Source organism: Ipomoea nil, unplaced genomic scaffold (genome assembly GCF_001879475.1).
Source record: "Ipomoea nil cultivar Tokyo-kokei standard unplaced genomic scaffold, Asagao_1.1 scaffold1317, whole genome shotgun sequence".
NCBI classification, from domain to species: Eukaryota; Viridiplantae; Streptophyta; class Magnoliopsida; order Solanales; family Convolvulaceae; genus Ipomoea; species Ipomoea nil.
Genome location: NW_017617745.1, coordinates 5,617,501 through 5,637,695, shown reverse-complemented (window position 1 = coordinate 5,637,695; position 20,195 = coordinate 5,617,501). Strand labels below are relative to the sequence as shown.

The 20,195-nt window shown below is 37.1% G+C and overlaps 2 protein-coding genes across 4 annotated transcripts; one reads left to right on the top strand and one right to left on the bottom strand.

The window, feature by feature from the left end:
* The first annotated feature begins 737 nt into the window (after positions 1–737).
* LOC109185346 (extra-large guanine nucleotide-binding protein 3) lies at positions 738–8,636 on the top strand. 3 transcript variants are annotated; one of them, XM_019335327.1, is made up of 9 exons: positions 738–998; positions 1,608–2,701; positions 2,795–2,932; positions 3,041–3,145; positions 3,233–3,412; positions 5,544–5,691; positions 5,889–6,139; positions 6,863–7,035; positions 7,709–8,636. In XM_019335327.1, the coding sequence occupies exons 2-9, from the start codon at positions 1,721–1,723 to the stop codon at positions 8,304–8,306; spliced, it is 2,574 nt and encodes an 857-aa protein (XP_019190872.1). In that variant the 5' UTR covers positions 738–998; positions 1,608–1,720; the 3' UTR covers positions 8,307–8,636. The 3 variants fall into 3 exon arrangements, with proteins under 3 accessions (XP_019190872.1, XP_019190871.1, XP_019190870.1); XM_019335326.1 differs by lacking the exon at positions 738–998 and having other exon boundaries at positions 1,153–2,701; positions 7,709–8,348; positions 8,388–8,636; XM_019335325.1 differs by lacking the exon at positions 738–998 and having other exon boundaries at positions 1,153–2,701.
* A 4,065-nt stretch (positions 8,637–12,701) lies between these two features.
* LOC109185416 (26S proteasome non-ATPase regulatory subunit 13 homolog A) lies at positions 12,702–17,982 on the bottom strand. Its single transcript, XM_019335442.1, has 6 exons — positions 17,655–17,982; positions 16,208–16,654; positions 14,881–14,961; positions 13,940–14,136; positions 13,741–13,840; positions 12,702–13,058 (listed from the first exon to the last, which is right to left on the bottom strand). Exons 1-6 carry the CDS (start codon positions 17,802–17,804, stop codon positions 12,873–12,875), a joined length of 1,161 nt encoding a protein of 386 aa, XP_019190987.1. The 5' UTR covers positions 17,805–17,982; the 3' UTR covers positions 12,702–12,872.
* Between the last annotated feature and the right edge of the window lie 2,213 nt (positions 17,983–20,195).

Below are 20,195 nucleotides of genomic sequence, written 5' to 3'. Positions count from 1 at the left end.
GGGAATATAACTACTATCTTAATCTTTTTTTGAAAGCTACTGACTCTATTACATTACATGCACACAGAGTCAACAACGCCTCCACTGAGAATATAACTAACAATTCTTTTGACATTATGTCAAACACTAGAAAATTAAAATATTTTTTGAAAAATGAGTTATTTAAAAAAATATATATTTTTCAACTTTTCAAACAGACACATACTTACACATTTGAGTATAACTGAAATACTTATTTGACCCTTTTTTTAACCAAGTGTATATATATTGGTCATGTTTGGTAACATAATTAGCTTATCAATCAATTTTGACTTATTTGACCATTATTAATTGTTTGACTTGGTTAAACAACCAATATAAGTGTTTAATTAATTAAATTTTTTGTAACGGTTTATTGTTTCAAAAATTAAAAAAAATTAAAAAATTACTCAAAGCAGATTTTTCAATCAATTTTTTTAAAAAAAATCATTTTACATATAATCAATTATCATTTAATAACTAATTTACCAAACATATTTTTACAATCAATTAACAACTATTATTTGCTAACACTTATTTACCAAACAACCCTATCTTTCCGGAACCCCACTAGCACCCGCCCGCGCGTGTATCCACTGTCGGTCGTCTTCATCATCACTCCTCCCTACACAGTCCCAATCGTGCACTGACGTGGACCCCTCTTCTACCCCCTCTCTCCGTTGTATTCAGCAAATGATATCTGTCCCATTCTCCTCTCTCTCTCTCTCTCTCTAGAATTCTCTCTATGTACACCTCCATAAGTCTGTGTGTATATAATCTGTCATTTAGCAGCTTCTTCTTCTTCTAAATGGTAGATTCCCCAAAAGACTACATTTTCATTTTTCATTTTTCATTCACCCCTTTAATATTTCTTTTTCTTTTTATCTTTTTTGCACTTTGGGGCTTCGAAAAGTTAAGCTATTTTTGACTCCTCTCAACCTCATCCTTGGTTTCATAATCTTAGTTTGTCTGTTTCTCAGGTATGTATAAATTCAACCCCCCTTTTTTTGCAGCTTTTTTACCATTTACCTGAATTTACTGAAGTAAAATTTTAACTTTTTTTTTTTTTTCTTATCTTGATTAGTCTGTTTACCTTATCTTTATCATGCGTTTGTTTACTTGTTATATGTTGAAAGTTGAAACCTTCTCTTGTTGCGGCTTGGGGTTTGATTATATTAGATTTGACTCTGAAAATTTCAGCTTTCCGACTTGTTGATCACCCCTTCAACCAACTACTTTGCCTTTAATTTTCATCAAAAGTTTCTATTTTTATATCTTTCAATGATAGGTGTTTGGGTCTTTAGGTCTGTTTAGTTGAAAAGCTCGTGGCTTGTACTTTTCAGTTTTATGGAATTTCTAGATTTACAGGCTGTTTCAAAGTTGAAGGCTTTTTTAGTAGTTTGGTGGGCAAATCAACGTTTGTTGAATTCCAAATAAATAGTTGAATTCCATCTTGGGAATTTCTTGATTAGATATAGGGATGGTAACTGGTTTCTAATGATTTTCACTTGACTGGTTCCAATCAGTGCTTTTAATTTTTCAAAGTTGTGTAGAGATTCATTGATTCAGTTGTCTGATTGTGGAAACAGCATTGTTCTTTTTGCGTAATGGATGTGGAGTTTAGAAGTATTTAGAAGTTATAGTTTGGGAAATCGAAGGTGCGGATAGAGGGGAGAGTTGGTCAAAATCTGTGCGAGCAAAGATGGAGAAAGATAAGGGTGAGAATTGGAGGGAGATGGTGAGAACGATGCTTCCTCCGGGGGTTCCCGTCCCAGCAGAGGGAGCTAATCTGGATTACTCGATAGCTCTAGAGTACAAGGGTCCTCCAATACTATATGACCTTCCAAGGGTAGAGCCGATTGATGTGAACTCCGATTCGATTCCAACAGCATCTGAAGCAGAATCTCTTTCAGAATCCGGAAGACCAATGATCCATGATGCTGCCCCGGTCATTGAACCAATCCCCCTGCCTGTCTCGTGTATTGCTGGTGTCACCAGTCCACCCGGTCAAAGTCCGAGGCTGTCGAGAAGCTCAGAGTCCCAGGTGTCGGTTCTTCGGAGCCCTGGATCTTCATCGGGTTCTCCCTCAGCATCACCTAGCTCTGCACACAACCCTCCAGATGATGCTCCAAAACTGGCCGTCAATGAAGGCAGGAGAGCTCCAGTGGTGACTTTCAATACCGTTGATAGATCTGAGCAGAAAAGGGTGGAATTGGAGAACCAAGTTTTTCCCGAATATGTTGGGGTTTCGAAAGAAAAGAAGAAGAAAAAGAAAACAAAACTGTGTTGCCGGTGTGGAAAAGGAAAGTGGGAAACTAAGGAGTCGTGCTTGGTTTGTGATGCAAAGTATTGCAGCAATTGTGTGCTTAGAGCAATGGGGTCAATGCCGGAGGGGAGAAAATGTGTAACTTGTATTGGTGAGCCCATCGATGAGTCCAAGCGTTCCAAATTGGGTAAACATTCTAGGTTGTTGTCACGCTTGCTTAATCCCTTAGAAGTTAAGCAAATAATGAAGGCAGAAAAAGAATGTTCTGCTAATCAGCTTAGGCCCGAGCAGCTGATTGTAAATGGGTACCCTTTGAAACCAGAAGAGATGGCAGAACTATTCGGATGCCCTTTACCTCCCAGAAAGTTGAAGCCTGGTCGATATTGGTATGACAAAGAATCTGGCCTTTGGGGAAAGGTAACTTCCTTCTTTTCAGTTTTCAAACTGAGTTTTATATTTTCGGTTGAAAGAAAGAAATAATCAGGCATTGCTACCTTATTACTTGATCAGGAGGGAGAAAAACCCGACAGAATTGTGAGTTCAAACCTGAGTTTCACTGGGAAGCTTAGTCCTCACGCAAGCAATGGAAACACTCAGGTCTACATGAATGGCCGAGAGATAACAAAACTTGAATTCAGAGTATTGACGGTGAGCCTTTTTTCTTTTCTTTTCTTTTCTATCATCTAAGCATGTAGTTATAAGAGTATTCCATAAAGAGCGAATTACATATGGATTTTATTCATGTTATTACTTTAGCTTGCAAATGTGCAATGTCCCCGTGACACTCACTTTTGGGTATATGATGATGGGCGTTATGAGGAAGAAGGACAGAATAATATCAGAGGAAACATATGGGAAAAGGTATGAACAGGAACTATTTTTGTCTTGATTTCACTTTATTTACGTGGCTTGTAGAAGAACACCTCTAAAACTTATTTGACTGCATAGGCTTCAACGCGGTTCCTTTGTTCCTTGCTCTCACTGCCTGTACCCAATGGTCAGCCCCACGGTCAAAGGGATGAACCGAGCAACTATACAACTGTTCCTAATTATCTGGAGCAGAAAAGACTTCAGAAGCTACTTTTACTCGGACTGGAAGGCTCTGGAACCAGCACCATATTCAAACAGGTAATTCGTTTTTGTTTTTAAAAAGATATTTTGCTTATTGTTCCTGATTGAATTTGTCTTGTGCTAGTAATTTTATTGCTAGAGGAAATGAGGTTCTACGAAATTGTAATAATAAAGTTTTGTAGAACCTTGTTAAGAGTCCCACATCGATAAAATAAGAGAGAATATATGGGTTTATAAGGTCATGGGTTAGACCAGCTAATTGGTTGGATTCAATCTTTTTAGTGTGGTTTGGTCCGAGTTCAGGGGAGGGTTTGGTCCAATTTCAAGTCGTCTACGAAATTGTAGAACCCTTGTGTGAGGTTTTTCAAAATTTATGTACTCCCTTTCACAGTCACCTTCCTCTTTCATTTCTTGTAATGATACAAATAAAGAAACCTAATTGATCTTGGCTAGATATGTTATAGGTTTTACTTTCCCTTAAACCCCTTCCATCATCACAACATACCTTACAAATTAAATTTCAAGATTCACAATACGCTAGTTCCTCTCAATTGAAGTTCAACGTTTTACCCAAAATCAAGCATATAGACAAACAATTCACATTAAAAGAAAAGCAAACACCCATAAAAGAAATGAATGTAACAAACAAATAAATTGAGGTTGGACAAAATACATATCAAATCTATTATACACATCAAATTCATCAAAATAAATAGAAATAGGTTTAGGTGATTACTTTTGGGTTGGACAAGAAGCCATGCCCTAGCGTTCACCGGAGGAGGCTCTCCGGAGAAGGAGAAGCTTGTGCCCTAGTGTTCGTCAGAGAAGGGAAGCTCACCCGCCTTGCGCTTCTCTGAGGATATCTCAGCAAGTGAAAAAATAAAAAGGAGAAATGAGGGGAAAAACATGCCAAGTTTGGGAATGAAAAAGGGTCACTGGTTTTTGGGTCAAAGTCGAATGGCAATAAGCATATAGGTAAACAGCCAAGTTCAACAACATCTAAAACTATTGTATAATAACACAGAATTATTAGATTTTCTTAATATATTGGGGTTTCTTGAACTTGATGAAAAAAAAAAAAAGCGCAAGTCAATGGATTTCACAAATATCCTAATTCTTGGAGGATGAGGTGCACGAATTTAATTGAAGTCCCAAAATACTAATTTTAAGGGAAGCTATAGTGTTTAGAAAATATAGTTACTTTGACATTTATAAATTTAATAATAACTCCTAATTCACAAGCACAATGGATGAGATCAATGAATTTAACCAATATCCCAAAAGCCCTACCTATTTAGGCCCCTTACCTTGTTTAGAGTGCAGAACTAGTAATTTACTATTTTACAGTTTTACTTATCAAAATAAATAAGGAAAAGAGTAACTACGCTACGTTTATGATTTACAAGTCTGCCTTTACGTCCAATTTTCCCTTGAGAAGTCGTCATTACTGCTATTTTTTGACCAAAAGCTCCAGGAATGTTATTAAGGTTAAATAAATGATTTACAATAAATAAAATGTTAAATAAATTATGCTAAGTAAAGAAAAACGAAACTAATTGATGGGACTAGTTTTTTTTTTTTTTTTTAAATATTATTTTAAGCGGGTGTTTGGCAATTAGTTGATAGTTGATTGGTTTAGTTGTTTTGACTAGCTGATAGTATTAGTTGGTTATAGAAATGTGTTCTAATGATATTAAAAATGTTAGTTTGAATAAATATAAAAACTACAATAATTAATAACTATTAAGGGTAAATTAGACTTTTAAAACGAAAATGCAATAAGTTGATATCAATAAGCTATACTCAAAGTAGTTTTTTCATTTTTAGCTTAGTAACATCAATAAGCCAAGCGAAAAAACTGTATACAAAACAAATTGTCAAATAGCTAAAGTTGGTCAAACAAGCCAAACTTTGGTTGATAAGCCATTATCCAAACACCCCCTAAATAAAGAAACTACTAGTTTAATTGATGGGACTAGGTTTTAATTTTTCATGTTTCTCATTTTGTAGTGTAAATAAATATTGCAAATGTCAGCATTTTTTCTGGCTTGTAATGTGGTTGGATGGATCACATTATTATATACAATCTTGATTTCCTTAAAAACATTTGAAACTCGTATATTTCCTTTGTTTCTGTTATTAGCTCATTCTTTTTTTTTTATTGGGTGGATTCGTACTTTCTGAACAGGCTAAATATTTGTATGGAAACAAGTTTACTGCTGAAGAACTGCAAGATATTAAGCTTATGATTCAAAGCAACATGTACAAGTATCTAAGCATTCTCCTTGATGGACGGGAGCGATTTGAAGAGGAGGCCTTGTCAAAACTAAAAGAAGGTTCCTTAAATCTCTAGCACTATTATTGTCAATTAAAAATTTCTGCAATCTTTAAAATTTATATATTTACTCTAAGAGCAAAAAAAAAAAAAAAAAGTTTCAATGAACTTTTATCACTGGTACTATTCAGTTTGTAATTTTGAACTCTTGGTTTGTTTTATTCTATTTTTGATTATGCATTTTGGTGATTTTTGTAGGTGAAGTTGACTCTGGTGATGGTGAATCTAAACAATGTGTCTATTCCCTAAACCCGAGGCTGAGGCATTTTTCTGACTGGCTGTTAGATATCATAGCCACGGGAGATTTAGATGCTTTCTTTCCAGCAGCGACTCGTGAATATGCTCCCTTAGTTGAAGAGGTGTGGAAGGATCCAGCTATACAGGAAACATATAAGAGAAAAGACGAGCTTCCCTTCCTTCCAGATGTAACGGACTACTTCTTAAGCAAGGTGCGCTAAGGAAAATCTTACTCCGAGACGCGTTAAATTTACTTATAGATTTTTTCCGCTTTGTTAAACAATTTGAATGGCTTAAAGAGAAGTTCTCTTCAATATAGGCGTTAATTGGTTGAATCCTAGTTTAAGACTACCTAATAAAGAATTACATATGGAGTTCAAAGTTCAAACCCCCTCTCGTATGGAAAAACCAATCTGGCCAGCACTTTGCCCCTTAATTGGGCTGGCCCGGTACGAATGGGGATTAGTCTGAATATGGTACGGGCTTAAAGGTGCCTCCTACAGTTAGGGCCTGCTCAGGACACCTCATGGTCTAACTGAAAAAAAAGAAAAGAATTACATATACTCTTTTTGCCAGAGAACGGGGAAAGGGTGGGGCGGGTGCTCAGATGGGTTCTATGATGATTTTCTCATTTTCTCGTTGACCTTCAATCAGGACAATGTGCCTTTCAAAACAAGAATTGAAACATAGCCCGCTCACTTTTTGGAATGCGAATATAATTTCCTGCAACTTCTAGTGCTATAAGATATTAAGATCATTTATTTCTGCGTCTTATACCATCTAGATGCTCCCTCTTACGTATAGTCACTCCATTTTACATATTTGGTTCATACCTCCTTGACTTCCATTATGGACTGGAAACTCTGGATTATAACACAAGGGTAAAAGCTAATAATACCAAATGAACATAATATTTTGTTCCCTTTATTGTGTAGGCTGTTGAGGTATCAAGCAACGAGTATGAACCTACCGAGCGTGACATACTGTATACTGAAGGGGTTACACAGGGAAATGGTTTGGCCTTCATGGAATTCTCCTTGGATGACCGTAGCCCGATGTCTGAAACCTATGCAGACAACCTGGAATCTCTTCCACCGCCTCTGACTAGGTAATATTTACCACTAACATAATGCTTAGATTCTTTGCGTCGGTACTAAAAGCATTACTTGCCTGCCTTTTTTACTGTATATGGTGAAAATCTTTGGGAAGTAGCAAGCATGAGGACGAGGAAACAAATATATTTTGATCTGTTTTACTCATGGTTGAAAAAATCGCTAGGCGCCCGTGTATTTTTTTATTTTTTAAAAATTTGTTTAAAATTTTTTAATTTTTTAAGACTTGATAATTATAAACTATTTAATACTTTAACAGGTAATACTAAAATATTAAATATTAACCTAAAAAACATCTAGAGTTTGAACAATTTAGGGTTATTTTGCTCAAAACGATGTCGTTTTGAGTGAAAATAACCCATTTAGAAAAAGAAGGGTACAATAGCTAATCGGCCGACTAGGCGGCCTAATCGGTGCCTAGGAGGCCTAGTTGGCACCTAGGAGGACGCCTAGCCAGCCAATCGCCTATACCACCGATTATGGTGATACGCTAGGCGGCCAGCCAGCGCCTAGCGTCGATTAATCGGTGCCTAGGCGGGATTTTTGCAACATTGGTTTTACTTTTAGTGATTCTTTGAATTAGCTAAGACCGCATCTTTATGTCATCTGATCTCGATTTGGAATCCCATTAGTCTGGTATTTGAAATGCATATGTAACCTCTCTATCAGGTACCAACTTATAAGGGTAAATGCGAAGGGGATGAATGAAGGGTGCAAATGGGTAGAGATGTTTGAAGATGTACGAGTCGTTATCTTCTGTGTTGCTCTGAGTGATTACGATCAGATGTCGGTCGCCCCAGATAACAGTGGCAGTGGGGTGCTACTCCAAAACAAGATGATGCAAAGCAAGGAACTATTCGAGGCGATGATACGCAACCCTTGTTTCAAAGACACGCCTTTTGTCTTGATCTTGAACAAGTACGATCTGTTCGAGGAGAAGATGAACTGGGTGCCTTTAGGTACTTGCGAGTGGTTTAGCGATTTCAGTCCCGTGCGGCCCCACAACAACCACCAAGCGCTAGCACAGCAAGCCTACTACTATGTTGCGATGAAGTTCAAAGATGCGTACGCTTCCCTCACGGATCGGAAGCTGTTTGTTTGGCAATCGCGAGCGAGAGAGAGAGTGACGATTGACGAGGCGTTCAAATATATAAGGGAGGTAGTGAAGTGGGACGAGGAGAAGGAGGAGACCTATTATGTTGGAGCCGAGGATTCCTTTTACAGCACGACAGATGTTAGCTCGTCTCCATTTATCCGGCAAGAGTGAAATCCCGGGGGGTGTACTTTGTAGATAGGGCGGAGGGAGGGAGGGAGAGAGGGGGAAGAGGTGATAACGAGAATCACCCCTTTGAAAATTCTTTTCACAACAGAATGTAGCGAGCGATGTTGAAGATTGGCGCCCGGAGCTTTTGATCCTATCCTTCGTTTTTCATTTGTTGTTGTAACTTGTAAGAGTACCAGAAAGATTTGTTGTTCAGATTTATATGTATTTTTGTGAAATATGCAGATGCAGCAGCCATGCAGGATACTTTGTGTATGTAACCATTTTGATACTTAAAACCATACCATTTTGCAGAGATGAGGATGTTTTGATGCTTCTCTCCCTCCCTCTTTCTTCTTGGAATGTTTGTTTAGCTATGGTTCTTGGTAGGGATTCTAACAACAAATTAATGTTGTTATTTCTCTTTAAATTAATAAAAAGAAGACATATTTTATAATATGCGTACTTGACGTTTTGTGAGTTGTATTATCTTCTTCCAAATATTATTTAGTGAACCAGTAAGCTAAGTCTATGCGAGTAAAGTTGTATTATCTCTTTATGTATTTCTAACAAAACACTTGTGGGCATAAAAACAAAATAATAATAAAAAATCACAAAACAAGCCTATTTTGTAAAATGTAAGGAATTTTTTGGTTTTTTTTTTTTTTTTGAAAGTCAAAGCAATTCCTATTAAATTATTTATCATGAAGTAAAAAATTAGCAATGCAGGGAGGTGGTGAGGTTATCCACTCCGTCGGTTTAGACTGAGAGCTCGATGCCCTAACTAATGTATAAGTTAATAAGTTGGTTGAACACCTAAAATGCCTAATGATCAAGCTCCTAAAGGAAGAAATTAATAAAATACTTTCCCTAGCGATATTATCTTTGTAGGAGAAATCAGTAGACCTTGAATTGACGCTCTAGATAACGTTGAGACAGTCTGTCTCTACAATAATGTCTATTTATCCCCGATCCTTGAGCCATGAAAAGGCTTCCTTCAAAGCCATAGCTTTGACCATGTGTGCTTCCTACGGACAATTCAAAAAGGAGGAATGTGCTGCCACAATTCGTTTAGCCATGGGTCCTTCTAGACATCTGTTCCCTCTTCATTATCAATTCGTTTAGCCAGACAACGCAGCAACAACCCTCTCGTGAAGCTCGGTTGCTTCCAATGCCCTCCTCCAACAATGATCCAACAACAAAGTATCGAACTTCAAATTCTTAGAGACCAGCACCTCAAGTTAAGTGAGCAACCGCCACCCTTGCTTAGCCAAAACGAAAGTGCGGATGCCATTGCTTCTTGGAGTATAGCCATGCATGGAAACTGGAAGGACTTCACAGTTTGCCCGGCCGGAATGGATGAGATAATTGAGAGAGAATACATTCGTGTCTTCTGTTCGCGCAGTGGGAGAAATTAACTTCCCGCTGGGGTGCCCCCTCCCATTTTTCCAAAAAAAAAAAAAAAAAAAAACAAACAAAGCAAGGTTGAATTCTCATAGTCGTTTGAAACCTAGGCACCCTGCGCTTTAGGAGCACACATTGTTCCAAGCCAGCCAGTGTATTCCTCTGCCCGTACTTCTGCCATTTCCTTGCAAAAAATTGTTCATACCCCTTTATAGAGACTCACTTTGACACCGGGAGAAATAAATGCTCATTGCGTACGTAGGCATAGCCACGCCTCTCTCCCGGCTTTAGACAAGACTTGGTTTTGCTTCCCCTCCCCCACCCCAAACTCTCATGTTGATTCTGCTGTCACGAAATCGAATACTCTCCTCTTATTACTACCCATGAATGACAGGAGCCCTAGATAGCGGACGCAATCTTCTGAACAATTGACCCCATAGCATCCCACTTATCTTGTTCCTCACAGCCTACCCTGTGTTGCGACTGAACACCAAGGTGGATTTGTTCAAGTTGATAGCCTGACCAAAAGCAATTTTGTATCTTTCCTAGCAACGCTTAACGCACTCCGCGCCTCCGCCTCCCTATCGTTTGCAATGAAGAAATGAAGGCTATCATTTGCAAAAAATGAAGTGGGTCAGTGAAAGGCGCCCCTCTCACTACGCGGCATCCATGGATCTCTCTGTTCACCTCCAACTTCTTGATCATGGCAATGAGTTCCTCAGTACAAAAAATGAAAAGATAAGGGGATAGAAGATCCGCCCCCCTGCCATAAACGGTAAACCTCTCGTTGGGATAATGGGTTCCACACCCTTCACCATTATGTCTGCCTATCAGCACAAAGCGTTATCCGCCCTTGAAAGGACCTGGTAACGAAGTCCTCCCAGGCCTTGACTACAAGCCCCTGACACTCCTGCTCGTATAGCCACGCACTCTGAAAACAGAATTTTTTGTGGGGCCTAACTCTACGAAGAGGTGATCGAGGAGTAAGGCAAAAATGTTATACCTCTATCTAGTCTCTCTTCCACTGTCCTCCGTACCCTTCCATGTTCTCACGTAGAAGGGTAGCCTACCATTTCCAAGTCCACTAGACCACAATCACCCAGTGCCCTGCTAAAGCCTTCCAAGGGGCGGTTAGGATGTCATAACCTGCCCCTTTTCTCAGCCTGGCTAGTTAAGTCATTGAAATCCCCCACCATTACCCATGGTAGCATTGATTTGTGCTTCAGGTCCCAGAGTAAGTCCCACGAGTGCTACCTCTTAGTCCTCTTTGGGAAGTCGTAGAAAAAAGTTAACCTCCAATCCAAGTTGCCCCAATTTTGACATGTACATCAGCATGATTTATAGAGAAACTGATCAAGCTAGCCACACATTTAGTTCTCCAAAACAAAGGCAAACCCCTGCTAAGGTCAACACTATCAATATAGAACAAGCCCTCAAAACCAATTTTTAGTCTCAACCCCTATGCATACATTCTATTCACTTTCGTCTCCATGAGAAACACAACTCAAGTTGATTCTTGGACACCATGTCTACAATTTCGTGAACTGTCTGTGGGCAACCTAGGCCATAGTAGCTCTAGCTTAGGGTACTCATATGCTGTCTGGAAGCAAGCACTCGCAAAGACAAACTCATTCGTGTTCTCCATCATCTCCAGTTGCATACCCACATACCCACTCAATCTCTGCTAATCCCCCCCCCCCCCCCCCCCTTCTCTCCCTACTAGGACATCGGCGTACACTGTTGGCTCCCATTCATGCCCACTGTGTTCCTGCACCAACCACCTTACCCCAATGCCCTCATTCCAGTGCCTAGGCACAACTCTCAACCACGCCCCAAATCATACTCCTCCGATTTCACATTAAAATCGGGCGCCCTTGCACAGAACTTATCGGTGTGCCCCAAACAGTCGCAAAAGAAATAGAAGATATGTAGCCGTTCATACTTGAGAGTGATCCACACAAACGAGTCATCCCTCCTCTTCATTTCATCTTCCAGTTCAGGGGATTGGAAACCTCTAGTGCCACTCTTATACGGAGATAGATGCGCCACGAGCCCCCAAAATTAAACAGGTCATATAGAAACCTCCCTAAAAAATTTCCAATCTGCTCAAGAATTCGCTTTGACATATAGCCACTCAGGAGGTCAAAGACATGAACCCAGAGGTTGGTTGATTTCAACTCCTCCAACGTTGGTTGCTCGCCCTCTACTAGTCTACCAAACCAACGTGTGTTTCTCAAAAGCCCACGACCCGTAATCAATCATACATTGCACATCTTTTCCATGAAAGAATTGAAACAAGAAGCGATTGGCTTGGACTTCTAACACTCCCAAACCCCTCACTACGCACTATACTATCACTATGACACTCTACATAACGTCAAATTTAATTTGCTTATGCATCAAGAACTCACTTATCATTGCCCACCGTAAATTTCTTTGCCTTACTCGGTTCCCCCTAGGGCGTAGAGACAACAAGAAAAAAGCGAGCGCAAAACAAAAATATAAAGACACGAGTAAAAAAGACATACCCAAAAGTTCTTAGGGTGAGAAAAACCTAGACCTGCACTAACTTTTAGTTTGCTTTCTTTTTGAGAGAGCAAATAATTTTTTTGGACCTAATTTAATCAATCCTATAATATTTTAAAATTCAACCTTGGGACTTGATTAATAACAATAATCAGTAGACCAAATGGATAATCGATAATTAAAAATAAAAATACTACAATGGAGCCATCACAAGTGAAATCAATTCGTAAGCATCAACTATTACGAGTTCTTTGTAGGAGTATTTTCATACTTGGAGAATACATCAAATTAGGTCAAACAAAACAATCCCCCCCCCCCCCCCCCCCCCCCCCCGGGGCCACAACACAAACTCCAACAATTTAATAAACCATTATCACATATTCCGTCCTGTGGCACATGGAAAGAGCACTTAATTTTCCCAAAAAAAAAAAAAAAAAAAAAAAAAAAAAAAAAAAAAAAAAAAAAGTGATTGAGAGAGGCTTGAGAATTGCAAATTGTGAATTGTGCATTATAATCAGAACAAACATACACTGAAGCCCTCTAGAATGTAAACACTGTCCTGATTCTTTGCTGGAGCACAGGCACATATCTTGGAATGAACACAGTAGAGACTTGAGACCAGGATATTCTATTGCAAATCTTTTATGCCGCAACGAGGTCAGGAGTTTCAGCTTCCACAGATAATAAAGCAGTGTGCACTTTCTCAACCCAATTGTCTAGGCGATCTCGCAATGATTTTATTTGAGGAATGCCCAGAACTCTCGGTTGTACCCAGGAAACATAAACACTCCCATCTACTTGATCAATTATTCCCTCGATCAGATGGACCTGCACCATAGAATTGAATTGTTGATAAATGGCTTCAAGACATTCAAATCCAAGGATGAATTAAAGGCCACAAGCATATATTTGTAAAAGAGGAATAATTTAAAGATACAACCACCCTCTCACCCGCAAATTATTGTGTGGACCATAACAAAAAGTACATTTTTTATATACTAAAAGTACATTATTCATGTACTGAATGTACATTATACAAAATAATGTACTTTCAGTACTCAAATAATGTACTTTCTCTGAATACAATGTACATATTTAATATACTAAAAGTACATTATTTGTGTACTGAATGTACATTATTTGACAGTATGGTCCACACAATAATGATTGCCCTCCACCCCTTTCCCTCTCTCTCTTCTTCTTCCTCTTTTTGTACAAGAGGATATGAAGCTTCCCTTTTTTTTTTGAGAAAGAAACTTATAAATCTGTTAAATTCCCCATCACATACAAATCAGTGTCTACAAGCAAAAGTCACATCACTTAAAAATCTTTCTCCTTGAGTGGTCCAGGGGCCACCAAATATAGAGTAGAGCATTTGCAAAGGGTCAAAGAGATACACATCAATTCTGCAATTCATCTAACCAAATACTGCTTCATGATTGTTGCAGTAAGCAATACCATCTTAAGAGCTAAATATTGTAAGCTAATGCAATAGCAACCGAGTACTTACAGAAAGACTCTTCATAAGGAGATGCTCCACATCTTCTACCGTCAATTTTGTGCGCTCTGCAATGATACTCAATGGGATAGTTCTGTCCTCAGATGGGCGACTGCAAGTAAGTTTTGCTGCATTCAGTTAACATGCATGGTGGCAATAAAGAAGGGCTTCCTTCAAATTCCAATAAAATCAAGAAATTCTATTATCATACCTGAAAATGATTTCCATCAAACAGAGAATGTTGATCTTTTCCAGAAGATTTTTCTCATTTTGTACCAGGGCAGGCTGGGCATTCAAATCAGCTTGATGGACATGGCACAGTTCTTGATAGCGAGCCAAATCACCAGTGTTGAATGCTTCAAGAATATAGTAGAGCCACTCAACCTTTGTCCCTATAAGGCTCTTTATCTGTAACAAATTTCAATTATCACATGTCAGATCAGATTAGCATCTAAAAGATGACATGAATAATTGGCACCATGAAACCATTCTTATTGCAAAATGCTTAAGGGTCAAAAGCCTCTCAAATTAAATCATAGATGCATGTGTGAGCAGTGAAATCGCATAGTGATTCTGTATTAACTTCTACAAAAAGAAATGTTCCCTTCTCCCATTACATGTTGACAGAATTTGAGTGGATACGAAGTTTATGGAAAAAAAATGACTACTATTATATGGAAGAGAGTAATAAAATAATAGTTATTAGAGTTAGTATCTTTATTACTCTGTACTTTAAAAGAATGAAAATACTCAAAATAGTGAATCTCCAAGTATCACTATTAGTCTTCTAAGGCAGGTGGTAGGCCCTGGCCCTGGAATGGGGTAACTTCCCCTCCTAAAAATCTAGTATACCAAAAAATATATTATATAGTAATATAAAATAAAAACATTCATTGAATGTGTAAACATCTTCTGGATGTAAGAAGTAGCAAGGTGGGATGACTAGGTTAGTTGATTGGGAGTTCACAAGGGAATAGCTAAATCACAATACTGGTATTCTAGATATCATGGCATTTATCCACTTCCACAGGAAACTGTGAGGAATACTACCATATCACTGATAATTGTGTTTTGCACAGGTGGAACAAATTTAAAACAAAAAACAAAAACAAAAACAAAAACAAAAAAAAAGAGGCATGTTAGTGAACTTACAATTGGATGTGCAAGTAACTCTCCAAAGTTGTATATATTTTCTCCAAGCAATGCTGATAGAGACAAATCAAACGCCAAATCCTAAATAATTAAGACATTGTTAAGTTGAATAAAGGATATAAGCATAGACGCAGCTGTCTAGTTGATATAACTTTACATTAAGAAATGAAACCAACAGGAAATTGGCAATTAACAATAAACAATCATTCCACCTTATGAAAAGAAGCAATTAGAGCAGAGGATACTAGAAAACAGTCTTGCAGCCACTTTTGGAGAAAAGTTTAAACAATATGTGCCAAAAACAAAATTAAAATGATACCTCAATAAAGTTTTTAAGTTATTTCACATTTGAGTAATTTGAATAATTAAGACATTGTTAAGTTGAATAATTAAGACTGTTAAGTTGAATAAAGAGCATAAGCATAGAAGCAGCTGTCTAATTCATATAACTTTTCATTAAGAAATGAAACCATCAGGAAACTGGCAATTAACAATAAACAATCATTCTACCTTATGAAAAGAAGCAATTAGAGCAGAGGATACTAGAAAACAGTCGTGCAGCCACTTTTGGAGAAAAGTTTAAAGAATAAGTGCCAAAAACAAAATTAAAATGATACCTCAATAAAGTTTTTAAGTTATTTCACATTTGAGTAATTTATACGACATTCTAAATAATCATTACTCCAACAAACAAGTTTATGTTGCAAAGCAATGATGCACAAAACATGAGCAATGTACAGAAGGTTCAATAAATTGTTGATATAGTATGGATGACAGTTCAAAAACCATGGACTTTTAGTAGTCTCCACTAAATTAAGAGCACAACTATATAAACGATTCAGTTTAACATCCTAACAGAATTCTTAAAAAGAAAAACACAGCAGCAATATTGAATGTAGTGAAATATAAAACTATCAAACATTTATTGCACTAAAGAACTCCTACAATAAAGAAACATTCTGGTAACTCCCAAGATAAAGAAACATAAGGAACAGATTAATTCAAATTCTGCTGACCTCAAAATTAATCATGGTCAGAAGTCACAAGAAGAGCATTTCTACAACTAAGGCATGTATGATTCGGCAGTATCCAATGTTCAAATACTAATAGAACATTTTAGTTTTTTATGTCAGCTAGCCCATCATATATCCAACTAGAATTCATATCCAAAGAATTTTCTCATCACTTGTCTTCAACCAACAATTTCCCATGTAAACTGATTCTTAGAATTATTAAACCAAAATCAATATGATGACGGGAAAGATAACAATGTCGATGCTACATAACTCAATTCAATTGTAATTTGCATGAAGAATAGAAAATTTACCAGCTTGAATGATTCTGATAGAGACTCTACTGAAGTGTAAGCAAGATAGAGAAGAGCACTTTTGTAGAACTCTGCAAATTCTTGACGAGATTTATGATACTGAGATGATACCCAATAATAGCTTGCATACACTGATGGATCAATGTCAGTCATGCTATCAAGTGTGCTCTTCCCCTCTTCCAAAAGTTTATTGCAGTTTTTTTGATCCCCTTGCTCAAGCTTAAATAAAGCAATTTGCATCTTAATATAAAGGATTGGTTCCTCTATGCGCATCTCTTTAGTATTACGAAGTTTCTCAATCACACCTTCAAGGTAACAAATTGCTGCTTCTTTCCCTGAGTACTGCCGAGAAACAATGACAGCAAAATGAGCAAGCTTGAGGAGATTGATCTTTGTCTCAAAGTCAGTGATGAAATTATGATACAGCTGTATAAGTGCATCACCAGCCTGTAAGAAAAAATAGCATAACAAAAAGATTGGATTAGACATACATGTAAGTGCATTCTTGAAGAGGACAAATATAATGATACTTGAAGTAACAGATAAGAATTTATTGCTTCAAATGATGACTTCTATAATAAGACATTATTGTTAGATACCTAAGAATAGTGCAAACTGTGTTGGGAAATGGCTACTTGGCACATTCCCAGAATTATGTGCTGCAAGTTCTTCGAGTAGTAGCACTCTAATCAAGAGCAGCAGACCTTATCATTCAACAATTCATATTAACCATTCAATCCATTTTGTCACTCCATGGAAGGAGAACATCTACTACTTGATAAGTAATGAGTTGTTTTAACTAGTTAAAGGGGCATGTAATATGATTTCTTCTAGGAACTTAATGGAATGAACAAAAGGTTAGGAGTTTCCTATTTGACATAACAAAGGGAAGTTTAACTGCATAATTTTCTCTTTATCATTAAAATATGGAAGTTCCTCATTAATTTTTCAAAAAGATTTCATTCAGTTAACCAGCAGATTTACAATTCACTGTGATTTAAAGAGTAAAACCATTATACTTGTCAAATTCACTTCATTACTTGTGCATATCAAGTCTAAACTTTAGCAATTGGCACTAGAGTTAAGAGTAGAGGTCCATTACTCACTTTTCCTTCTTAATCATGAAAAGCAAAGTTCAATTCATAATAAATTTCTAGTCACGTATTATAAATGAATTCGGTTATGAAGATTTTCCAAATTCAAATTCAATCGTCATTCAAAAGGCGCAACTTTTTTGAATTTCCAACTTTTCTTGACCCCTAGTCCCCAGTTTCCCTCTAAACCTAACCCTTGATACCCAATGGCCAAACTAAACCCATAAGAGCATAAAAAAACCCTAACAAATCTCATATACAACCAAAAAGACTCGCGGAATCAAACAATTACATTCTCACAAACGCAAAAAAACTAATTGCATAAGTAAATATTTAGACGAGTGTATATAGACCTGAAAGACGGCGAGAGCAACGAACTGCTCGAGCTTGAGTGTGAGCTGGTGCCAGAGCTTGCGCTGGTACAGATCTGCAAGGGTATTGTACCAATCGGAGAGTTCGGGGTGGGCATTGCGAAGCGAATCCAAGTATTGCAGAGCGGCCATGGCTGATTGAGTGTGAGCTAGCAGGCAGTAAAGAAGAAGAAGAAGAAGAAGAGAGAACGGTGATGGATTGGAAGCAGCAAGAAGAAAGACACAGAATTTGGTTTTCTTCTGCTTAAAGAAAAGAATATATTGTGGGGTCTAGCCGTAATTGCTATAATTCATTCGGGGTCTTGAGAGAATAAGAGAATTTATCATTTTTTAACACCAAAATCACTATTTTTTTTGTTTTTTGAAATACTTATGATTCTTTACAAAATAGTAAATTGAACCTTTGACCATCTACTTGAATGGATAATCGAAATGTCATCACACTACATGATAATTGACACCAAAATCACTATTTAATCCTTATATTTTGGAGGCACTTGATTCCCACCTTTTGGTCCAATGATACCAAGTTGAACTCTCACATAGAAGATTATGGATTCGAGCCTAGCGGAGGCGTTACTATTGACTCCACAATACTAGTAGGTTGAGAAAGTAAAGTAGTTATGAGTGCTTCAGTAGGTTGAGAAAGTAGTTATGAACAGTGTAACAGTGTGTGGTCGGTTCAGTAGGTTGAGAAAGTAAAGTAGTTATGAACAGTGTGTGGTTCAGTAGGTTGAGAAAGTAAAGTAGAATGAGTGCTTCAGTAGGACTAGTAGGTTGAGAAAGTAAAGTAGTTATGAGTGCTTCAGTAGGTTGAGAAAGTAGTTATGAACAGTATAACATTGTGTGGTCGGTTCATTAGGTTGAGAACGTAGTTATGAACAGTGTAACAGTGTGTGGTCGGTTCAGTAGGTTGAGAAAGTAAAGTAGTTATGAACAGTGTGTGGTTCAGTAGGTTGAGAAAGTAAAGTAGTTATGAACAGTGTGTGGTTCAGTAGGTTGAGAAAGTAAAGTAGTTATGAGTGCTTCAGTAGGTTGAGAAAGTAGTTATGAACAGTTTTACAGTGGTCGGTTCAGTAGATTGAGAAAGTAAAGTAGTTATGAGTGATTTAATAGGTTGATAAAGTAGTTATGGACAGTGTATGGTTCAGTAGGTTGAGAAAGTAAAGTAGTTATGAACAGTATGTGAGAAAGTAGTTATGAATAGTGTGTACTTCAGTAGGTTCAGAAAGTAGTTATGAACAGTGCTTCAATAGGTTGAGAAAGTAGTTATAAACAGACATTGCATTGCAATAGAGTTAATAGTATTCAAAAATGAAAAAAAAAAAAAAAAAATCTTCAATCACCATTAAAGAAGACATTCATATCCAACTTCAAACTTTCAGTCTTAAAAAAGAAAAAGAAAAAAAAATCGCCTAGAATGAAGGAAAATATTCAAAAGAAAATAGCTCAAAATATCTACTAGATCCATGTACTATAACGTTTTGTTCAATTTAATTTATATATCTTTTTTTTGTTCATTTGAGTCCCTGTACTTTAAAAAGTAGTACAATTAAGGACAATAGTTAACGGTATTAATATTACCGTTAACTTAGGTTACGCGGCACTAACGATATTTATATCCCTACTCATATATTACTTTACAAATATCTAAAATTAATTATTTTTACCACTAATATATTAATTTAGTATGTCTAAAATAAATAATTACAACCATGTTCTTAATGAGATTTGAACAATTGTCCTTAGTTTCACCACTTTTTAAAGTAGAGAGACTAAATTAAAAAGAATAAAAGTACGCGGACTAAATTGAACAAAATACTATAAATATAACCGTATAGCCCCAGGTGCGATTGTGCGGTTAAAATAGAGCCATTGATTCTGCTTAAATCAACGTTCAAGATTATCAAAATTAAAAAAAAAATGCGGTGGCAATTTGGTAATTTTTGCATATAGGTCGAAATTAAGGTGAGTGGTTTTGTGATTAAGGTACGTGAGTTTTGTATATAAGGTGCGTGAGTCTTGTGCATAAGTTTTGTGCTTAAGGTGTGTGTGTTTTGTGCTTAATGTGAGTAGTTGTTAAAACTTAAAGTGCGTGGATTTTGTGCTTAAAGTGAGTAGTTGGTAAAACTTAAAGTGCGTAGGTTTTGTGCTTAAGGTGCGTGAGATTTGCGCTTAGAGTGTGTGAATTTTGTGCTTAATGTGCGTGAGTTTGTGCTTAATGTGACATTTAAAAATCTTAAGTGTGTGGATTTTGTGCTTAATGTGCTTAAGGTGCGTGATTTATGTACTTAAGGTGAGTGATTTGTGTTCTTAAGGTGATTTGTTTGTGTGCTTAAAGTGCGTGGTGATTTGTGTACTTAAGGTGCGCCATATTAATGCTTAAGGTGTGTCCAACCGCACAGAAAGCATCACCCGCACCTAAACCCTTCCATATATATATATATATATATATATATATATATATATATATATATATATATATATATATTGTGTGTTTTGAGAATGATTATACGTAGATGT